This window comes from Neltuma alba, unplaced genomic scaffold, assembly GCF_004799145.2.
Source record: "Neltuma alba isolate B1F8T4 unplaced genomic scaffold, ASM479914v2 tig00011241_pilon, whole genome shotgun sequence".
Lineage (NCBI taxonomy): Eukaryota > Viridiplantae > Streptophyta > Magnoliopsida > Fabales > Fabaceae > Neltuma > Neltuma alba.
Genome location: NW_021635959.1, coordinates 346,848 through 362,993, shown reverse-complemented (window position 1 = coordinate 362,993; position 16,146 = coordinate 346,848). Strand labels below are relative to the sequence as shown.

At 34.5% G+C, this 16,146-nt stretch overlaps 3 protein-coding genes and 1 non-coding gene across 4 annotated transcripts; 2 read left to right on the top strand and 2 right to left on the bottom strand.

The window, feature by feature from the left end:
* On the bottom strand, window positions 1–82 carry TRNAS-GCU (transfer RNA serine (anticodon GCU)). Its single transcript has one exon. It is a non-coding gene; the product is annotated as a tRNA-Ser (tRNA).
* Window positions 83–2,673: 2,591 nt separating this feature from the next.
* Window positions 2,674–5,863, bottom strand: LOC114762733 (UDP-D-apiose/UDP-D-xylose synthase 2-like). The gene is made up of 9 exons (XM_028952291.1): window positions 5,400–5,863; window positions 5,225–5,317; window positions 4,974–5,081; window positions 4,136–4,250; window positions 3,926–4,059; window positions 3,728–3,829; window positions 3,528–3,620; window positions 3,302–3,437; window positions 2,674–3,201 (listed from the first exon to the last, which is right to left on the bottom strand). The coding sequence occupies exons 1-9, from the start codon at window positions 5,670–5,672 to the stop codon at window positions 3,089–3,091; spliced, it is 1,167 nt and encodes a 388-aa protein (XP_028808124.1). The 5' UTR covers window positions 5,673–5,863; the 3' UTR covers window positions 2,674–3,088.
* Window positions 5,864–12,201: 6,338 nt separating this feature from the next.
* On the top strand, window positions 12,202–14,244 carry LOC114762734 (GDSL esterase/lipase At5g22810-like). Its single transcript, XM_028952292.1, has 5 exons — window positions 12,202–12,483; window positions 12,936–13,066; window positions 13,164–13,397; window positions 13,487–13,742; window positions 13,839–14,244. Exons 1-5 carry the CDS (start codon window positions 12,243–12,245, stop codon window positions 14,030–14,032), a joined length of 1,056 nt encoding a protein of 351 aa, XP_028808125.1. The 5' UTR covers window positions 12,202–12,242; the 3' UTR covers window positions 14,033–14,244.
* Window positions 14,245–15,086: 842 nt separating this feature from the next.
* Window positions 15,087–16,146, top strand: LOC114762735 (recQ-mediated genome instability protein 2-like). The gene is made up of 4 exons (XM_028952293.1): window positions 15,087–15,304; window positions 15,403–15,517; window positions 15,701–15,762; window positions 15,935–16,146. Exons 1-4 carry the CDS (start codon window positions 15,185–15,187, stop codon window positions 16,046–16,048), a joined length of 411 nt encoding a protein of 136 aa, XP_028808126.1. The 5' UTR covers window positions 15,087–15,184; the 3' UTR covers window positions 16,049–16,146.

Here is a 16,146-nt window from a genome sequence, read left to right as displayed (position 1 = left end):
CGTCGCCTGAGAGATTCGAACTCTCGCGGGCAGAGCCCATGTACTTAGCAGGCACACGCCTTAACCACTCGGCCAAAGCGACGGGTTTGATGCTCTCAATTGAGATTATCTAGACTGATTGGTTATTGTCAAGTGCCAGACCACTCATCACACCTTTTTAGATTGACTCTGCCCATCGTGCATTAATAACGGAATCCACAAACGCTCCCTAATTTAGAGACTACATTTGATACACAAGTTAATAAAATGAATGTGAAATGATAATGTGTTTTTAAGTTAATGTTAAGTAAAATAATAAAAGCATGCTCTTCCTAATAATCGTAAAATAATAAAATTAACTCCTACTCACATTCCAATAAAATTAATTTATATCTCAAACCTGATTTCATTTTTTTTTAGTTTTACCCTTATTTAATGTTTAAATGTTTTATACCACAATCTGAGCAAATCCTTTCATAGAGAAAGAAAGCATTTTTTTGGTCTTATTTATAAGGCACTAAGAAATTTTTGGTATGGATATACAATTTCACCTTTTATTTATTATTATATTGATTTTGTTTACATGAGGTATAATATATTAAATAGGGATAAAGTTAAAAAGTTGTTGAATTTTAAATGAGAGTTAATAAAATTTAAGATTTTTCTTGCTCTGTATAAAACATGTTATAAGTGATTTATAAATGGGACCAAATGAATATTTATTAGGGGTATACTAAAAAAGCATATTAACTACTCCTCAAAAGTTCATAACCTTTTTTTTTTATAAATAGGAACGATCAACCCTTTAAATTTTTTTTTTATAATTAGGAACGAGATAACTTACAATCTAATGATAATTTATCCTATATATTATCTCGTGTTCTTAATATAAGAGTTAGTTAACTAATTTGAATAGATTAAAAAAAAATAGTTAAGTTAGTTATTTGTAATAAATATGTGTTATTTTTTCTTAACTACCCTTGCTAATCAAGTATTATTTGATAAAATACTTCTTCCGGTCCTATTTATAAGTTTCAAATTTAGGAAGAAATATGATCCATTTTGTAAGTTTTAATTTGGATCTGTCTTAACATTTAATGTATTTTTTTCTAATGTTATTCTTAATTATTTTTCTCTCATCACATTTTCCTATACATTCTCTTCTATTCTTTTTCTCATTTATTATAAGGACATATTTGAAAATAAAAGTATACTCTAACTTATTTATTGCTTTTAACTAATTTTAACTAATTGGTTGTTATTCGTAAATTAGTTATTTAAAACTTATAATAAAGGCCAAGAAGAGTATTTAACACGTGCAACTACTATAATGACTATCTTGAGAAAAATAAATAAATATAAAAAATAAAATGGATTTAAAATCTTATATTTAAGATTAAATTAATAGTCAAATAAACTCTTGTATTATGAACCAAAAGTAACATAAATTTTTTTTTATGTTTATACATTTCCTTTGACGTCACCCAGCGAGGGAGGGGGAGAGAGAGAGTCCCAATCGTAGCCGTAGGCTTCATCAAATCACTAAAGTTTTCACGCTTTTCATGACTGGCTTTAGATTATCGCGAGGCAAAGTCTCAGTTTTGAACTCGAGAGCTAATGCCTTTTAAACGCTCATAAATTCGCCTGTTGTTGGTTCCCAGAGAGAAACTCGAGCACCGACCACGACCGGTGATTTAACTAACCACCAAAAATTTCTACACATTTAAATTAAAATAATGTAGTGCATTTTATCCCAAAAAAATTGTAATACAACGATTTTTTTTTGGGACCCGCCGGAGCACAATGTATTGAACTCTAAATTGATCATGAGTGCATAAAAAGTAATGATTCGAGTATTTCAGTAATTATCGTCGTCAAGCATGTCTACACTCATTGATAACACCTTTTGATCTTGGTTGAAAAAATTGAATTAATGGCCAAAAACAGGAAGGAAAAAAAAAAAAAACAAAGGAAGGAACTAGTGATTCTTCGTTTATTCATTACTCCCTCACCTCCTATATATAAATTTTAAATTTAAGAAATAGTATGATTCATTTTACAAACTTCAATTTAGTGTTTGTCTTCACATTTAATATATTTTTTAATTTTACCTTTAATTATTTATTTTCTCTCTGTCATAATATCTCTTATCACATTTTTTCATACATTCTCCTTTTTTTCTTCATTTAATGTAAAGATATATTTGAAAACAAAAACATATTTATAACTTATTTATTACTTTTAACTAATTTTAACTAATTGTTTATTATTTACAAATTAGTTATTTAAAATTTATAATTAAAATAAGCGGGAGTATTTACTTTGGAGCATCATTAGATTACATGGGTAGACCATCACAGCGCCCGTGGCCCAACGGATAAGGCGACTGGTTTCGAGTCCCACCGGGCGTGGGCCTGTTTTCGGTAGTAAATGAACTTTTAAGCTTCCCAATGACTCCCGCTGCATCCGTTTCTGGTCACTGAATGAAACCAAAAACAACTACGCGCAAGGCCGCAACATTTGCTCCTTTACTAAATATATGTACCTGCTGAAACAGATATTAACGACGATTACCCTTTTCGTAACCGAATTACCCAAAAGGAATTGTAAACCAAAGTGATTTTTCCCTACAGGGGACCATGAACTCGAGCGATCGCCATGATTATATACAGTCTCAGGCTATAAGAGAGGAAGTATAAAACCAATAAACTTTTCTTGTGTCTTTTGATGTACATCCGTTGTGAGTAGCGTCTTACTAAAGAGTCAAATAGTGCAACAAAGGCAATCCATAAATTACTGGCAAATAATACAATAGCAATATAGAAACATATGCCTTGCCTTCGTGGGGCAAACAAAATAATACAAATGAACCTGGGAGCCAGAATAAAGGAATGACTAGGGGCCCCCAGAACACAAAAACATGTTTCCCTATCATATCCAGGAGCGCAGAGCTCTACGTTAATACCACACATGGCCCTCTTTCTTCAAAAACCTTGCAATGGCTATTGGCTAAAGAAACAAAGGAGAAATGACATTTCATAGGATGAGTAAGTCAACCACTAAAGCAAGAACAGGGAGTAGCATTACAACACCATCAGCATATGTTAGTTTAACTTGCAACTGGTTTCGCAATGGCTTTCTTAATGGCTTCTGCATATGTCCTATGCTGGTAGGTGAGGGTTGATTCAAGAAGGTCCCAAAGTGATGTCTTGGGATTCCAACCTGACAGAGATGCAATGATCCATTAGCATAGGTCTTTGTTTAAATACAGTAATCTTACAAGCTCAAATCAGGTGAGGCAATGCCAATGAGTAAAACCTACCAAGTTGCTTGTTGATTATGGTCATATCAGGAATTCTCTTGTCACTATCATCATATCCCACACCATAAAACTCCTTGGAGCTCACATCAATAGTAGGTTTTTCCAGAGCCGGTTCGCCACTTACCTTTGCATAGATCTGCAGAGTATAAAAGAATAATTCTACAGTCCCAAGCAACATATCTTAATTCTAACAGTATGGTCAATAAATCAAATTCAATCCTCTCACCTGAGTCATCATTTCACCAAGCTGCTTAACTGTAACCTCATTGTTTGGATTTCCCACATTAAATACATGCCCATTTGCCCTGGCAGGATTTTCCTGTTAAAGGGTCAAGCATTTAGCAGATCAGCCAACAACAGCACTAATCTTATATCTCATAGTAATCACGTTATAATTCTGCTTAAAAGGCTGGAAATGGGACCTACAATCATCAACAAGACAGCTTCAATAGCATCCTTGATGTAAACAAAAGTTCTTTGGGACTGGCCACCATCCACAAGCTTGAGGGGCTCCCGACGGAGGAGATTCTGACCAAAGGAAATCAATATTAAGAAGATATTAAAAAAAACTCGGCTAATGTGTCAACAAGTTTCATTGAAAATTGTATCAAAAAGGAGACTGACATTGCTAAAGCATGCAAGAACCCGAGGAACACCCTCACTTGGACCATCAATGCCAGGAATGAAATCCATTCGTGGTCCAATCCAGTTAAAAGGTCTTACAATTGTGAACTCCAGGCCATTCTCAGCACCCTCAGCTGTCAACAATTAAAAAAGTCAGTGAGATGAGTCAATATTGATGAATACGAAGGCAATAAAGAAAGGGTAGCTCACCATAAATCAGCCTCTCAATCAATTGCTTTGCACAAGCATAGGACCATCTCTGCTTTTCAATTGGACCAAATATGCATGGAGAGGCATCTTCTTTGAGAACATAGAATGAGGGATCCTTACATAAGAGGAAAACAAAATGCTCAGTACAAAAACAAGGCAGCAAAGAAGACGTTGATAAAGGAGGCAGTTTTGAAACACTAGAATTCTGTCACATGATTGGATTGCAGGGATGATTATGGTGACACCATTTTAGAATCCCACATGTTAGTTCCACCAACAACAACCAAAACGTACTCTCCCAAGACCCTCTTATAACCAACCAAACACTATCTTCCAATACTGATGCAGAAGGAACTTGGTATGTGAAAGAAAGAGAAAGACGCAAGAGGTGAGGTTATATAACCCAGTCTTATAAAGACCAGGAAGAACAATGTGCATAAGTTACAAGGTATTGTACCAGCGAAGTCAAAATTGATTATTAGCATTCCACCAGAAAAAAAAAAAGATCTTTCTTGATAGAAATTAGAAAGAACCAGACGAGGGCTATCTCTGAAACCATAAGATCTCAACTTCCATCCACACTCTAGAGGGAAATAACATAAATACAACATATTGTATAACGAAACTCAATTTAGACTGAAGTCTTGGTGATTTAATTCAATCAGACAACTTCATGCTTTAAACCGGGATGAGATAAGACTAACACCGACAGTTTCCAAGCAGCGGATGCTTGTGATCCAACGGTTCAAATTATACTAATGTCAAACTATCATTCAAAATGATGGACAGATCTGGATGGCTTCCTTTGAGGAAGCCGAATGTGAAAATGAAAACTTACCTGACGAAGCGGGCTGTCCTTCGGGAGAAAGCTTCCAATCGTTTTCCCATAAACTTCACAAGTAGAGAAATGAATGAGACGTTTGTTATTCTCCGAACAATACTTCACCTGAGACCCAAAAAGAAACCCACATCAAATCAAATATCCACTTGAATCAATTCTGCCATAAAATGGAGCAACGGGCAGAGAGAATCATTCTTGAGTTATAGTATAACTACTAGAGAAACGACAATGAAATGAATCACATATACCACCGGAAGCGCATCAATGAAATTGCTATAGATAGTATCCAGAGGGCGGGTATTATAATCGGCAGGAGTACAGATGGCCGCCAAATTGATTGTCTAGACAGAGAGAAACGCAAAAAATAAGTACAAATCCAAGAAACCCCACCAAACACCCATATGAAAGGATGAAGAACGATACCAGATCCGCCAACCTGATGAGGCCTTCGAGCCTAGAATCTTGCTTAATGTTAAGGCGGTGAAACTGAATTCGGCCAGCCCATGGGAGCGTGTCGGGCTCCAGGAGGTGCTTGATCTTGTCATTGTAAACGTCCAGGGCAAAGACCTTGTGCGGCGTCTCGGCCATGAGCTTCTCGCAGAGGTGGGAGCCAATGAACCCTCCGGCGCCGATCATGCAAATGGTGATGGGCTTAATGGGGTTGCCATCCAGATCTAGCCTGGTGGGCGACGCCATTTTCTTGATTGAAAAGGATGCGAGTTAGGATAGTGCCAAGTATGCGACGGTAAGAGGAGATGGAAGAGAATTTGGAGACGCAAGGGAAGACCGTGGAAGCGGAAAATCGAAGTGGAGAGGCGAAGATGAACTGGTGAAGTATTTGATTCAAAGAAGGGGGACTAAAAAAGTGAGGGAGATGTTTCCGAGGGGATGTGACCCGCTTTACGATCGTACATTCATTTCATTGAGCAGCGGCCAATGGGTTTCCGCCAGCCCGCGCGTAATGACTTCTCTACTCGCTGTCTTTTTCTCACACGTGTACTGATGACATGGCATTGACCTTTTTAGTTTTTCCGCGTTGTTTACCTTTTCGCCATCCATCCCCTTGACCGCGTTAAAAATGTTGGAGAATAGAAAAGTTTTTTTTAATCATATTAAAGGAGTTTCATTCTTATTCCCATGACCATAGTGCGGTAGCAAAATACATTGCATGAGCAGGTGATATGTGGTTTCTTTGGCCAAAAAGAAAGAAAAATATATGTGGTTTCTTCCTCCCCTTTTTAAGTGAAAAGGGGAATATTATCATCCAAGAGAAATTTTACATATACAACTACCTGAAATACAATTACGCTTGTTTGGGGTACAGTTGGAAAGCTCATTCTAATTGATTTTCAAACTTCTAAAAGCTCGCTGAAGGAGGAAAAAAAAACCCGTTTGACAGAGCGGTAGAAATTCTCCATAAGCATGTTTTATATAAGTCGAGACAAAACTTTTCTTACATATTTATCTCGTATTTTATAAATCACTATTAAAAAACAGTTTATAAGCTACTTATAAATTATTCCAAACAAACTTAAAATCAAGTTTGGTTTAGTCTTGAGAGCAAATGAATTTTTCTTTAAAAAATTTATTAGGTTGGAAGTAAGATTTGAAGCTTATTGCTTTTGACTTTTACCTTTTTAATATTGGAGGTTTTTTAATCTGGTTTTTTAATATATTATTTAAGTAGGTGTTTTTTTGATACACTAAGTAGGTGTTTTGTCAAATTGATTCTTTTAATAAAAGTTTATCAAACATAAATTATATCATACTTCTAACTTAAATAAAATAAAAGTCACTGCAAACGTTAACCTAAACAATAAGTTAATGAATTGCATATTGACAAATGATACATGTACCTAATGATCATATTATTCTACTTCAAAAATCTTAAGTTACGGAGAAAGTGATTGGTGAGAGCCGTGCTATGAATAATCTAACGGGGGTATTTGGTAACCGCAAAAAGTGCTTCTCAGAAACACTTTTCCGTAAAACAAGGTAAATTTTTTCACATATTTACTTCGTAAACCGTAAAAGCACTTTTGAAACTATGGTTTGGTTTCCATCCAAACACTCCCATCTAAAAAAGTGTTTATTATAAAAGTACTTTTAAAAAATGTTTTTTTAATAAATTGAGATAAACTTTTTTATATATTTATTCCGTATATCATAATATCACTTTTAAAATTATGGTTTCATTTTTACCCAGACATTCCCTAAATATAAGAGTTAGATAAGAAGTTTATCTTGATTTTAAATATAATACCTCAATCTATTTTGTTTTTTAAATTTATAATTTTTTGCTTAAAATATCTCTATTAGTTGTATATAACTTGAGAGAAAACAAGACATATTTATTACAAATATATAATTTAACTAATTTTTAATATTTATAAATAAATAAATTATTTTTTACATTACTTTTTTTATAAAGCGCCAATTTTATTCAAAAAGTACATGAATAAATCGGGCAATCACATTCTATTAATTTTATCATAAATTATCAGTCATTTTTATTGTGATATTTCATTCTCACGTGGTACGTGTTTTTGCAACTGGACAACTTTTTATTAAAAAAGAATGCTAATAAAAATACATATGGAGTTTTGAGTGTTCACCCAAATCCTTCATGCACCTTGTTTTGTTTCGTTCCAGTCTCTCCAACACCAGTAACCTTGTATCAGGTTGTGGGGCGAGGCCTTTCCAGTGTTTTCCTTTCACGGTAATTATTCCTTTTTAAATTTTATGCTCGTGGCCGTATGATGTCTACCAAATCATTTTTATATTTAATATAATATTTAATTGTTGAATTGATTTTAATTCTAAATATGAAAAATATTTTTCATATTTATTATTTTTTTAAAATTATTTTTATGAATATTTTCTTAACTATAATCAAGTAAGAAGGGAATGAAATAAATTTAAAAAATGGTTATGATATTTTTAAAAAATGTTATATTTTTTATAATTACTTAACATATCTAATTTTTTTAATTTAATTAAATTAGTTAAATAAATTTTATATTAAGCACTGTGGGACCTCTCCTTGGTAGCCAGAAATTGGCCATTTAAGTAAACACGTGTCACTTTGGACTTTTTCGTATGCAAAAGTTGACCTGTACCCCCACTTTTTTTTTTTGGGAATAATAAGACAGTTCTATTAATAATAAATGGGCGTTTTTTGTTTTTTACGAGAATAATAGTCCACAAAAAGCAATAGGTGGATTTGAGAACATCACAACCCAACATCAGCCCGGACTGACGTGGGTTTACATGTAAACTTTGTAAGTTATAGAATATACTAACACCAGGTTTGCATGTTTATGAGCAACAAGTCAAATTTAACAATTTACATTTATAAGTTAAATCTTTATGTATTTATGCGTCAAATTTGTGGAAACATTGAATTCCTTTGAAATTTTAATACCACTTCTGATCTTAATTATAAAACCTTATTTATAAACTACAAATAATATTTTATAATTAGGATCGGAAGTCATATTTGATATTCAATGGCAATCAGTATACTAATTGTAGTAGGACCATATCTCCTATTTTTTTTAATCACTGGAGCCTTCTCGTTCTTTTGCATGTGAATCTACATCTACAATGACTGAACGAATATATGCGTTGAACACTAATCTTAATTTACCCGCTTGTTTCTTCTTTGTTGGATTCTCCTCATCCGAATTTGTACCATGTCTCAAGTTTAAGGGCTGCATTGATTCGTACTCTGTGCTTTGCAGTTTATAGCTTTCCGAAAACAGTGCATTTGAAAAGAGGCAGCGGAACAAGGCACATATTCCGTGGCATGTGCCCCTCCGCCCCAACTCCTCTTGTAAGCAAATCAAGTACATTTGATTTTTTTTTTTTTTTTACTATTAGAAAAACTAGAAACTTCTCTATGTGCAATATATTCTTTCGATCCTTAACATAAGATTTATTTAACTAATTTGATTAGATTAAGAAAGTTAGGTAAGTTAATTATAAGAAATGTGACATGTTTTACCTAAAATATCATAATCATCTTTTTTAATACTCCTTCTTCCTCTTATACTCTTCCGGTCCTTAATATAAGACCCACTTAACTAATTTGATTAGATTAAGGAAGTTAGGTAAGTTAGTTAATTATAAGAAAAATGACACATTTTTTCTAAAACACCATAATCATCTTTCTTAATACCTCATCTTCCTCTTCTATTTGACTATGGTTGAGGGGTATCTATAGGGGTAATTTAGAGAAAATTGATAAATATGAGAAATGGGTCTTATATTTAGGACCAAAACCAACTTAAGAATTGGGTCCTATATTAAGGACCGGAGGAGTACTTGATTATGATTGAGGGAGTATCCATAGGGGTAATTTAGAGAAAACTGATAAACATGAAAAATGGGTCTTATATTTAGGATCAAGACTAACTCAATAATTAGGTTTTATATTAAGGACCAGAAGAGTAGAAGATAATACAACCTCAATGTCTTTGAAAATATTCTTAACCCGACTCAGTCAACTTTAAAATGAAACGGGTATTACAAGATTTAAAATATAAAATTGATGATGATTGATTGATAGTGATGATTAGTGTTAAAACACCAGTTAAGATATAAATTTGTCTCAAACATTCTCACTTAGAAGTACAGTGAATAATTTATAAATGTCTTTGTAAAGGTTATTTGATCATTAAAGTACACCCCATCTTAATAAACTCGTTAAACCTAACTCGTCTAAGCTCTGTGTCAGTGAACAAAAGTGCGAAGAACACGTTTAAAAGGATTTATGGATTATGAAGTTTCGACTTTCAAGTCCAGGATGGAGATTTTTTTTGGATCAAGTTCTTTATGTGGCTCTCAATAAGCATTGAAAAAGGGCCCATAATTGGTTCTTTTCTATGGGAGCCCACATTACTAAAAGGCAGGAGGAAGGCTCTACTTTATGAGGAATTGAACTCTCGCCGTTGCGTTCGGCACCGAAAATTTGGTTCTATGTATTTTTAGCCAGAAAAAATTAGGTTCGGTGTGGAATGTTTGGTACGTGATATTTAGAGTGGGAAAGGTTTTCCTTCTATGATACAAGAAAAATAAGGTATAGCCGAAAGGTGGATCAGATATTACGGAAGAATAAAATAATTGAAAGGGAAAGTCTTGGCAAGGTTCTTCCGACTGGAAAAATTGCTTGTGAAGGAAGGCGAAGTTTTTCTTTGGTTTGGTTTTCTCGGCTTTTTGCCACTCACTATAGAAGTCTATTACGAGCTGTTAATCGTGAAAGACGAATGCAACAAGAAACAGCAACGTGTTGTCCATAAGAAAGGCTAATGCAACAAAATAATTTGTACAAAAAAGGAGTATTGTTGTAGTAATCCAGAAAGGCATCAGAGAAAAGTTAATGAAGGAGGTTGTGAACAGTGCCACTGATAGAAGAAGTAAATAGGGCACACTTTACAAAACTGATGAATCCATCTGCAACTGCATTGACTAATAACCAAATGCAAGTTCCGTGACGTCTCTTTTCCTTTTAGTTCTCCATGAAGCATTGAAAATGAAGAATTGAGATTGGGATTATAATTAAAAAAATCATTAAAATAGTATTTAATATAAGTAATTACTTTTATATGAGATTAAGCAAACCCATAGAGATGAGATTGGGGAATACCACTTCTTCGCATAGTATTCTCTAATCCAACATATATAAGTTTGGCTAATCCCATATAACAAGCAATCTCTTATACTAAATATTTTTTTAATAGATTTTTTCAATTGCAATCCCAATCCCAATCCCTCATTTTTAATATTTGCTACCAAACGTAATCTTAGTGCCTTTCCCTTTGATATTTATTTTAACAAAATCCTAAATCTATCCTCTTATTATTATTATTTACCTCTCAACCCCCTGTCTAAATATTTTCTCCTTCCGACACTTATTAAGCGTGTATTAGGCACTGTTGGACATGTGGTGGAATTGAAAGGTGGGCTTGTGGAAGCACAAGTTAGGACAGCTGAAAACACCTGGCATCAAGATTCAACTCCATACCAAATGCTGCCCAAAAAAAAAAAAAACTCCATACCAAATACTTGTTATTTACTAGTATTTTAATTTTTCTTTTTAATTTTGTTTGGGTCAACCTTGTTCGTTACTACTCCTATTCAGTGACAACAACCAACCTCCTTTATTACTATCAGCCATTCCGTCTTTTTTAATTAAAAAATAGAGTTAGGCGAACAAATTAAAAAAAAAATTACAATGATTATATATTTACATGTTTAATTTTCTACCAAAATTTGTACTTCAAACTATTAAGGTTTTCAATCAATTTCTCTTTTACGTCATTTTTCACACGAAAACATTTTTAAATAAAAAACAACGCATTATAACCAAGTACAAGAATAAAAGCTGGATTTTTTTATATAAAAAAATTGACATAGACTCAAACCATTTGGGAATGTTAATTATTATGATAATCTTTCTAAATTACATATATATATATTTGTCAAGGTGAGTTGGATTTTGGGGACTCGCCAGGGTTAGAGCATACTTTAAACTCAAAGAGCGCACATAGAGATATTTACAGATTGCCCATCAACAAGATTTTTATATTGGTACTAAGATTCAAACTCATAACCTTGTAAATTATGAGCCGACTCCTTATTAATTGGATTAACTTTTGTTGGTTCTAAATTGTATTTTGAAAGGCAAAGCATAACCACTGAGACTTGAATTAAATAGAATAGGCTAGTTTCTCATGAAATGTTAAACTAATATTTGAATTTAAATTCCCAAAATGTGCTTATATTTAATGTCTTACAGTGTCTTCAATAATTCTCCTCCAATAGGAGGGGCCTATAGTTAATGCAAGAAATGTTCAGAGAATTGATTAGAGCTGGAGGTTATTTGAGCTCCATATTATATTGATGGCAGGAGAAGGGTAATTCTATTTTAGAATGAAGTGAGAGACATCAAGTAAAAGCTTCAAGAGGAATACAGCTAAGAATGTTTATCCGCATGCAGGCAACTGAGGCCTCAAACTTCACCACCTTAGACTCGTCAATTTTAGTTACACAATTGCTTTCACTTGTTTCTCCGATTTCCCAAATGAAGAAGAATACCACTAGCAATTAGTGTCTTTGACACTGACATGATTCTGAGAGTAAACAGTAATGTTGCTACATTTATAAATTTCTTGGAATCACAGCCTCCATAACTCATCTTTAAGACTTCCTCTGTCTATTTCTCTATTGGGAAAAAAATCTCTTCGCTGAACAGAAATTGAAAGAATGGGCTGTTCAAGTTCTTTCTTCTTGACTTTCAGTCTTCTAATTGCAGTGCTAAGTGTGAGCTATGGGCAGCCTCTGGTTCCTGCATTGTTCATATTTGGAGACTCTGTAGTTGATGCGGGCAATAATAACAACATAAAGACCATTGTTAAAGCAAACTTCCCTCCCTATGGAAGGGACTTCATGAATCACATTCCAACCGGGAGATTCTGTAATGGAAAACTCGCCTCTGACTTCACTGGTAATACGAGTATCTTTTTCTTTATCATTATTATGGAAAGAAAATATAATCATTTTGACCTTCAGTTAAAGTCATTTGTAAGATTTAGATCCTTCTTTTTAAGTGTTTTTGCCAGAACAGATGACCCCGATGTTATTTAGGGTTCATTCAGTTGCCATGCGGCTTATTTTCTTTGGTCTGAACCTTCTGTGTTACCCACCTTGAAACTTTCTTCCAACTTTAATTCACTGCAGAATGTAGGTTGAATGTTTTTTCTGATAAAGTTTGAATAATTTGGTGTGTAGTATATCCTCATAGAAGGGGGGAAAAAGCTTCATGTGTCATATTAATTGACCATATTGGCAGAACTGAGATAGAAGGATATTATTATCATTATTATTATTCATGACTTGAAATTATCTCTTGTAGCCTTTGAACTGGCAATTAATCTATCTTGTGTAATTTTTTTGCAGCTGAAAACCTTGGGTTCACCTCTTATCCACCAGCTTATGTGAACCTAAAGACCAAAGGGAAAAACCTATTGAATGGTACCAACTTTGCATCGGGTGCATCTGGATACTATGAACCTACGGCGAAATTATATGTATCCACAACTACATAACTCGAAACCCTCCTTTTCCTTGGTTACTTCTCATTTTAATGGTAGGTTATTGTCATAATTATATTATTTTTGGTTGTAGCATGCAATCCCTTTAAGTCAGCAGCTGGAGAACTACAGAGAATGCCAGAACATATTGGCGGAAGTAGCAGGACAATCAAATGCTTCATCAATTATATCTGGGGCTATACATCTTATCAGTTCAGGGAACAGCGATTTCCTTCAGAATTATTACATCAATCCTTTACTTTATAAGGTTTATACGGCAGATCAATTCTCAGACATACTCTTGCGAGCCTATTCCAGTTTCATTCAGGCACGTCTATTTCTCACACTTAACCTCTTTCCTTGGATCTAAAACACAAGGCTTAACCTTCAACCTTATTTTCAAATGTGGGTTGACAGAAACTGTATGCAATGGGAGCAAGGAGGATTGGGGTTACTACATTACCTCCTATGGGTTGCCTTCCAGCAGCCATCACTCTGTTTGGTTTTGAAAGCAACCAATGCGTGGAAAGGATCAATAATGATGCTATCAACTTCAATAAAAAGCTAAACAGCACATCTCAGAGCTTGCAGAAACAGCTTCCAAACCTCAATTTGGTCGTCCTTGATATCTACCAGCCTCTCTATCAGCTTGTCTCTAAGCCTTCTGATAATGGTAAAAAGATTAGTGTCATGATCCTATGAAGTGTCAATTTTTATATATGCTCATTTTGTTTGAATCTCAAAATATTTTACTGGTGACATATCATAGGTTTCTTTGAAGCAAGAAAGGCTTGCTGTGGAACGGGCTTGCTGGAGACCTCTATACTGTGCAATCGCAAGTCCATAGGGACATGTGCTAATGCAACTGAGTATGTATTTTGGGATAGTTTTCATCCTTCAGAAGCCGCAAACAAGATCTTGGCAGATAATTTGCTCGCCGCTGGCCTCTCTCTCATCTCCTAATTCAACCACTTTTGGGCTCATGTTCTGTTTGTACTTGATTATGCTATTTGTGAAAGAGTTTGAGATTCACATGGAAGGAGGTTTAATGTGTTGAATTGGAAAGTTCAATGTGGGTTCTCAGGTCTGTCTCGTTGAATTATGACTAATAATCGTGCTTTGTATGGTTGTGTAAGATTTCATCTTTTATAAAGTTTCCCTTTTGGGTGATCAAAGATGTTCTGCTTTGCCCTTTAAGAGTTTGTGTTCAGTGAATTTATGTGACCGTTAAGTCATAGAACTAGCTAACTTCTTGCGCCAAAAGACACAGAACTGAATATTTTTGTTTGGTTCTAACTTCTAATTTTTGATTTGGAGTTCATGGTTCAGTTATGACCATGATTAATTCACTGACTAGTGAAGAAGAAATTGGCAAAATTGAGAGTAAGGTTGTTTACCTGAAGCAACTCACTAATCATCTAATGTAAAAGTCAAGAATGTTGAACAGTTGAAGTTTTATCAGTGTCTTTTAAAATAAAAATACAGTCGCACATTAAATTAAATTATGAGCACAAATTATTTACAATGTTAAAAAAAATAGAAAAACGCAAAATTCAGCCATGTCATTAGTAGGAATATATATATATATATATATATATATAAAGGGGAAATAATTTTACAATTACCTCTACTTTCTTTTAATTTTTAATTTGGTATTTATAAGTTTTTCTCTCTTATTAAATCATTTAAATTTTCTCTGCTAGCACCATTTTTTTTTTGTTTGACCGGCTCTCTGCTAGCACCATTAACCTTTGTGTGAGAGAATAAAGTTATGGAGGTTAATACAAAGTTAAAAGATTTAATCAAGAAAAAAAAAGACGTAAATTAAAAAATTCAAATTTTTTTTAAAAAAAAGTATAGCTGAAATAATTTTTTTCTGAAAATAACCACCAAAGCTGTAACTGTATCTGTAAGACACATGTTCTATTGCATTTATTTACTCTCACGGTCTCTCGATATTTTTCTTCCGTTTCCCCGCTTCTTCCTTGCTACTCAGTTCAATACATTGTCGTTCAAGAGAGCAAAAAATGGGCGGCCGATAGGGAGTGGAAAAACGGGGAGAATTTGTTTTGCAGCATTAGAGGCAGACGGGGAGAGAGAGAGGGGGAGGGTGAGATGGATTACAGTCTAGCGGCGTTGAAGTTACTATGCGCACAGCTGAAAGACGCCAGAGAAGTCCCTTCCCGGAATGGCTTCATCCTCGGCGGCATCCTCTTCCAACGCGCTTGGTTGCAGGTTTCAGCTTTCAAATTCCCCTATTCTCTCCTCTTCTATCCCCTAAACGCTCCTACTGTTTTCGCTTATTCCTAACAACCTCCCTTGCCACGTCGCAGGGCGTTTTAGTGTCGGCCCCGGACGGCGACGCCGGTCCTTTGATTTTGGACGATGGTTCCGGTCTCATCGAACTCTCCCTCTCCGGCGATTTCCGTCTCCAGCCATGGAGAGTTGGTAAGTTTTTCTAACTCAGTGCTCTTCTAGTTTTCCAACCCTCGCACATGTTGGTATTTCAGCCTTTAATGATCTGAGCTTTTATCACCGCGTTATATTATTCAATGTGCAATTTTCTTAACTGGTCAACTTACTGCATTGAATCGATTCTTACGCTTTGAAATTTATCTTTGTTTGTGCTAGGGATGTATGTAATGGTAGTCGGAGGATACCTTGCTCGGACCGGTGAACCTCCCATGATTAAGGTACTTGGCCTTTTCTTTTCTTCCCTACATAATTTCTGCACTATTCCTATTTGATAAGTTCTTATCTTTTGGTAAGGCTTCAAAATTTCGTATGCAAGCATCCTTTATGCGACTTCTTTCTTGAAGTGAAAGAAAATTATCTACTGGAAGTGAAATTATGATATAATTGCAGGTTCATAAGATGGTCGACCTTTCATCATTCCCTGACCGAGAGGCAATGTGGTATCTTGAAGTTTTGGAAGCATACAAACTGTTCTATCAGCCTCTTATTGAAGAATTCACATGATTTTGTTACATGATTGATTGGAGGGAAGAGCAATTGAGGTTGCCATCTGACATCCAAGAAACTTGCCGTCTCATGTGAAACTTTGAGATAAGGCTGCT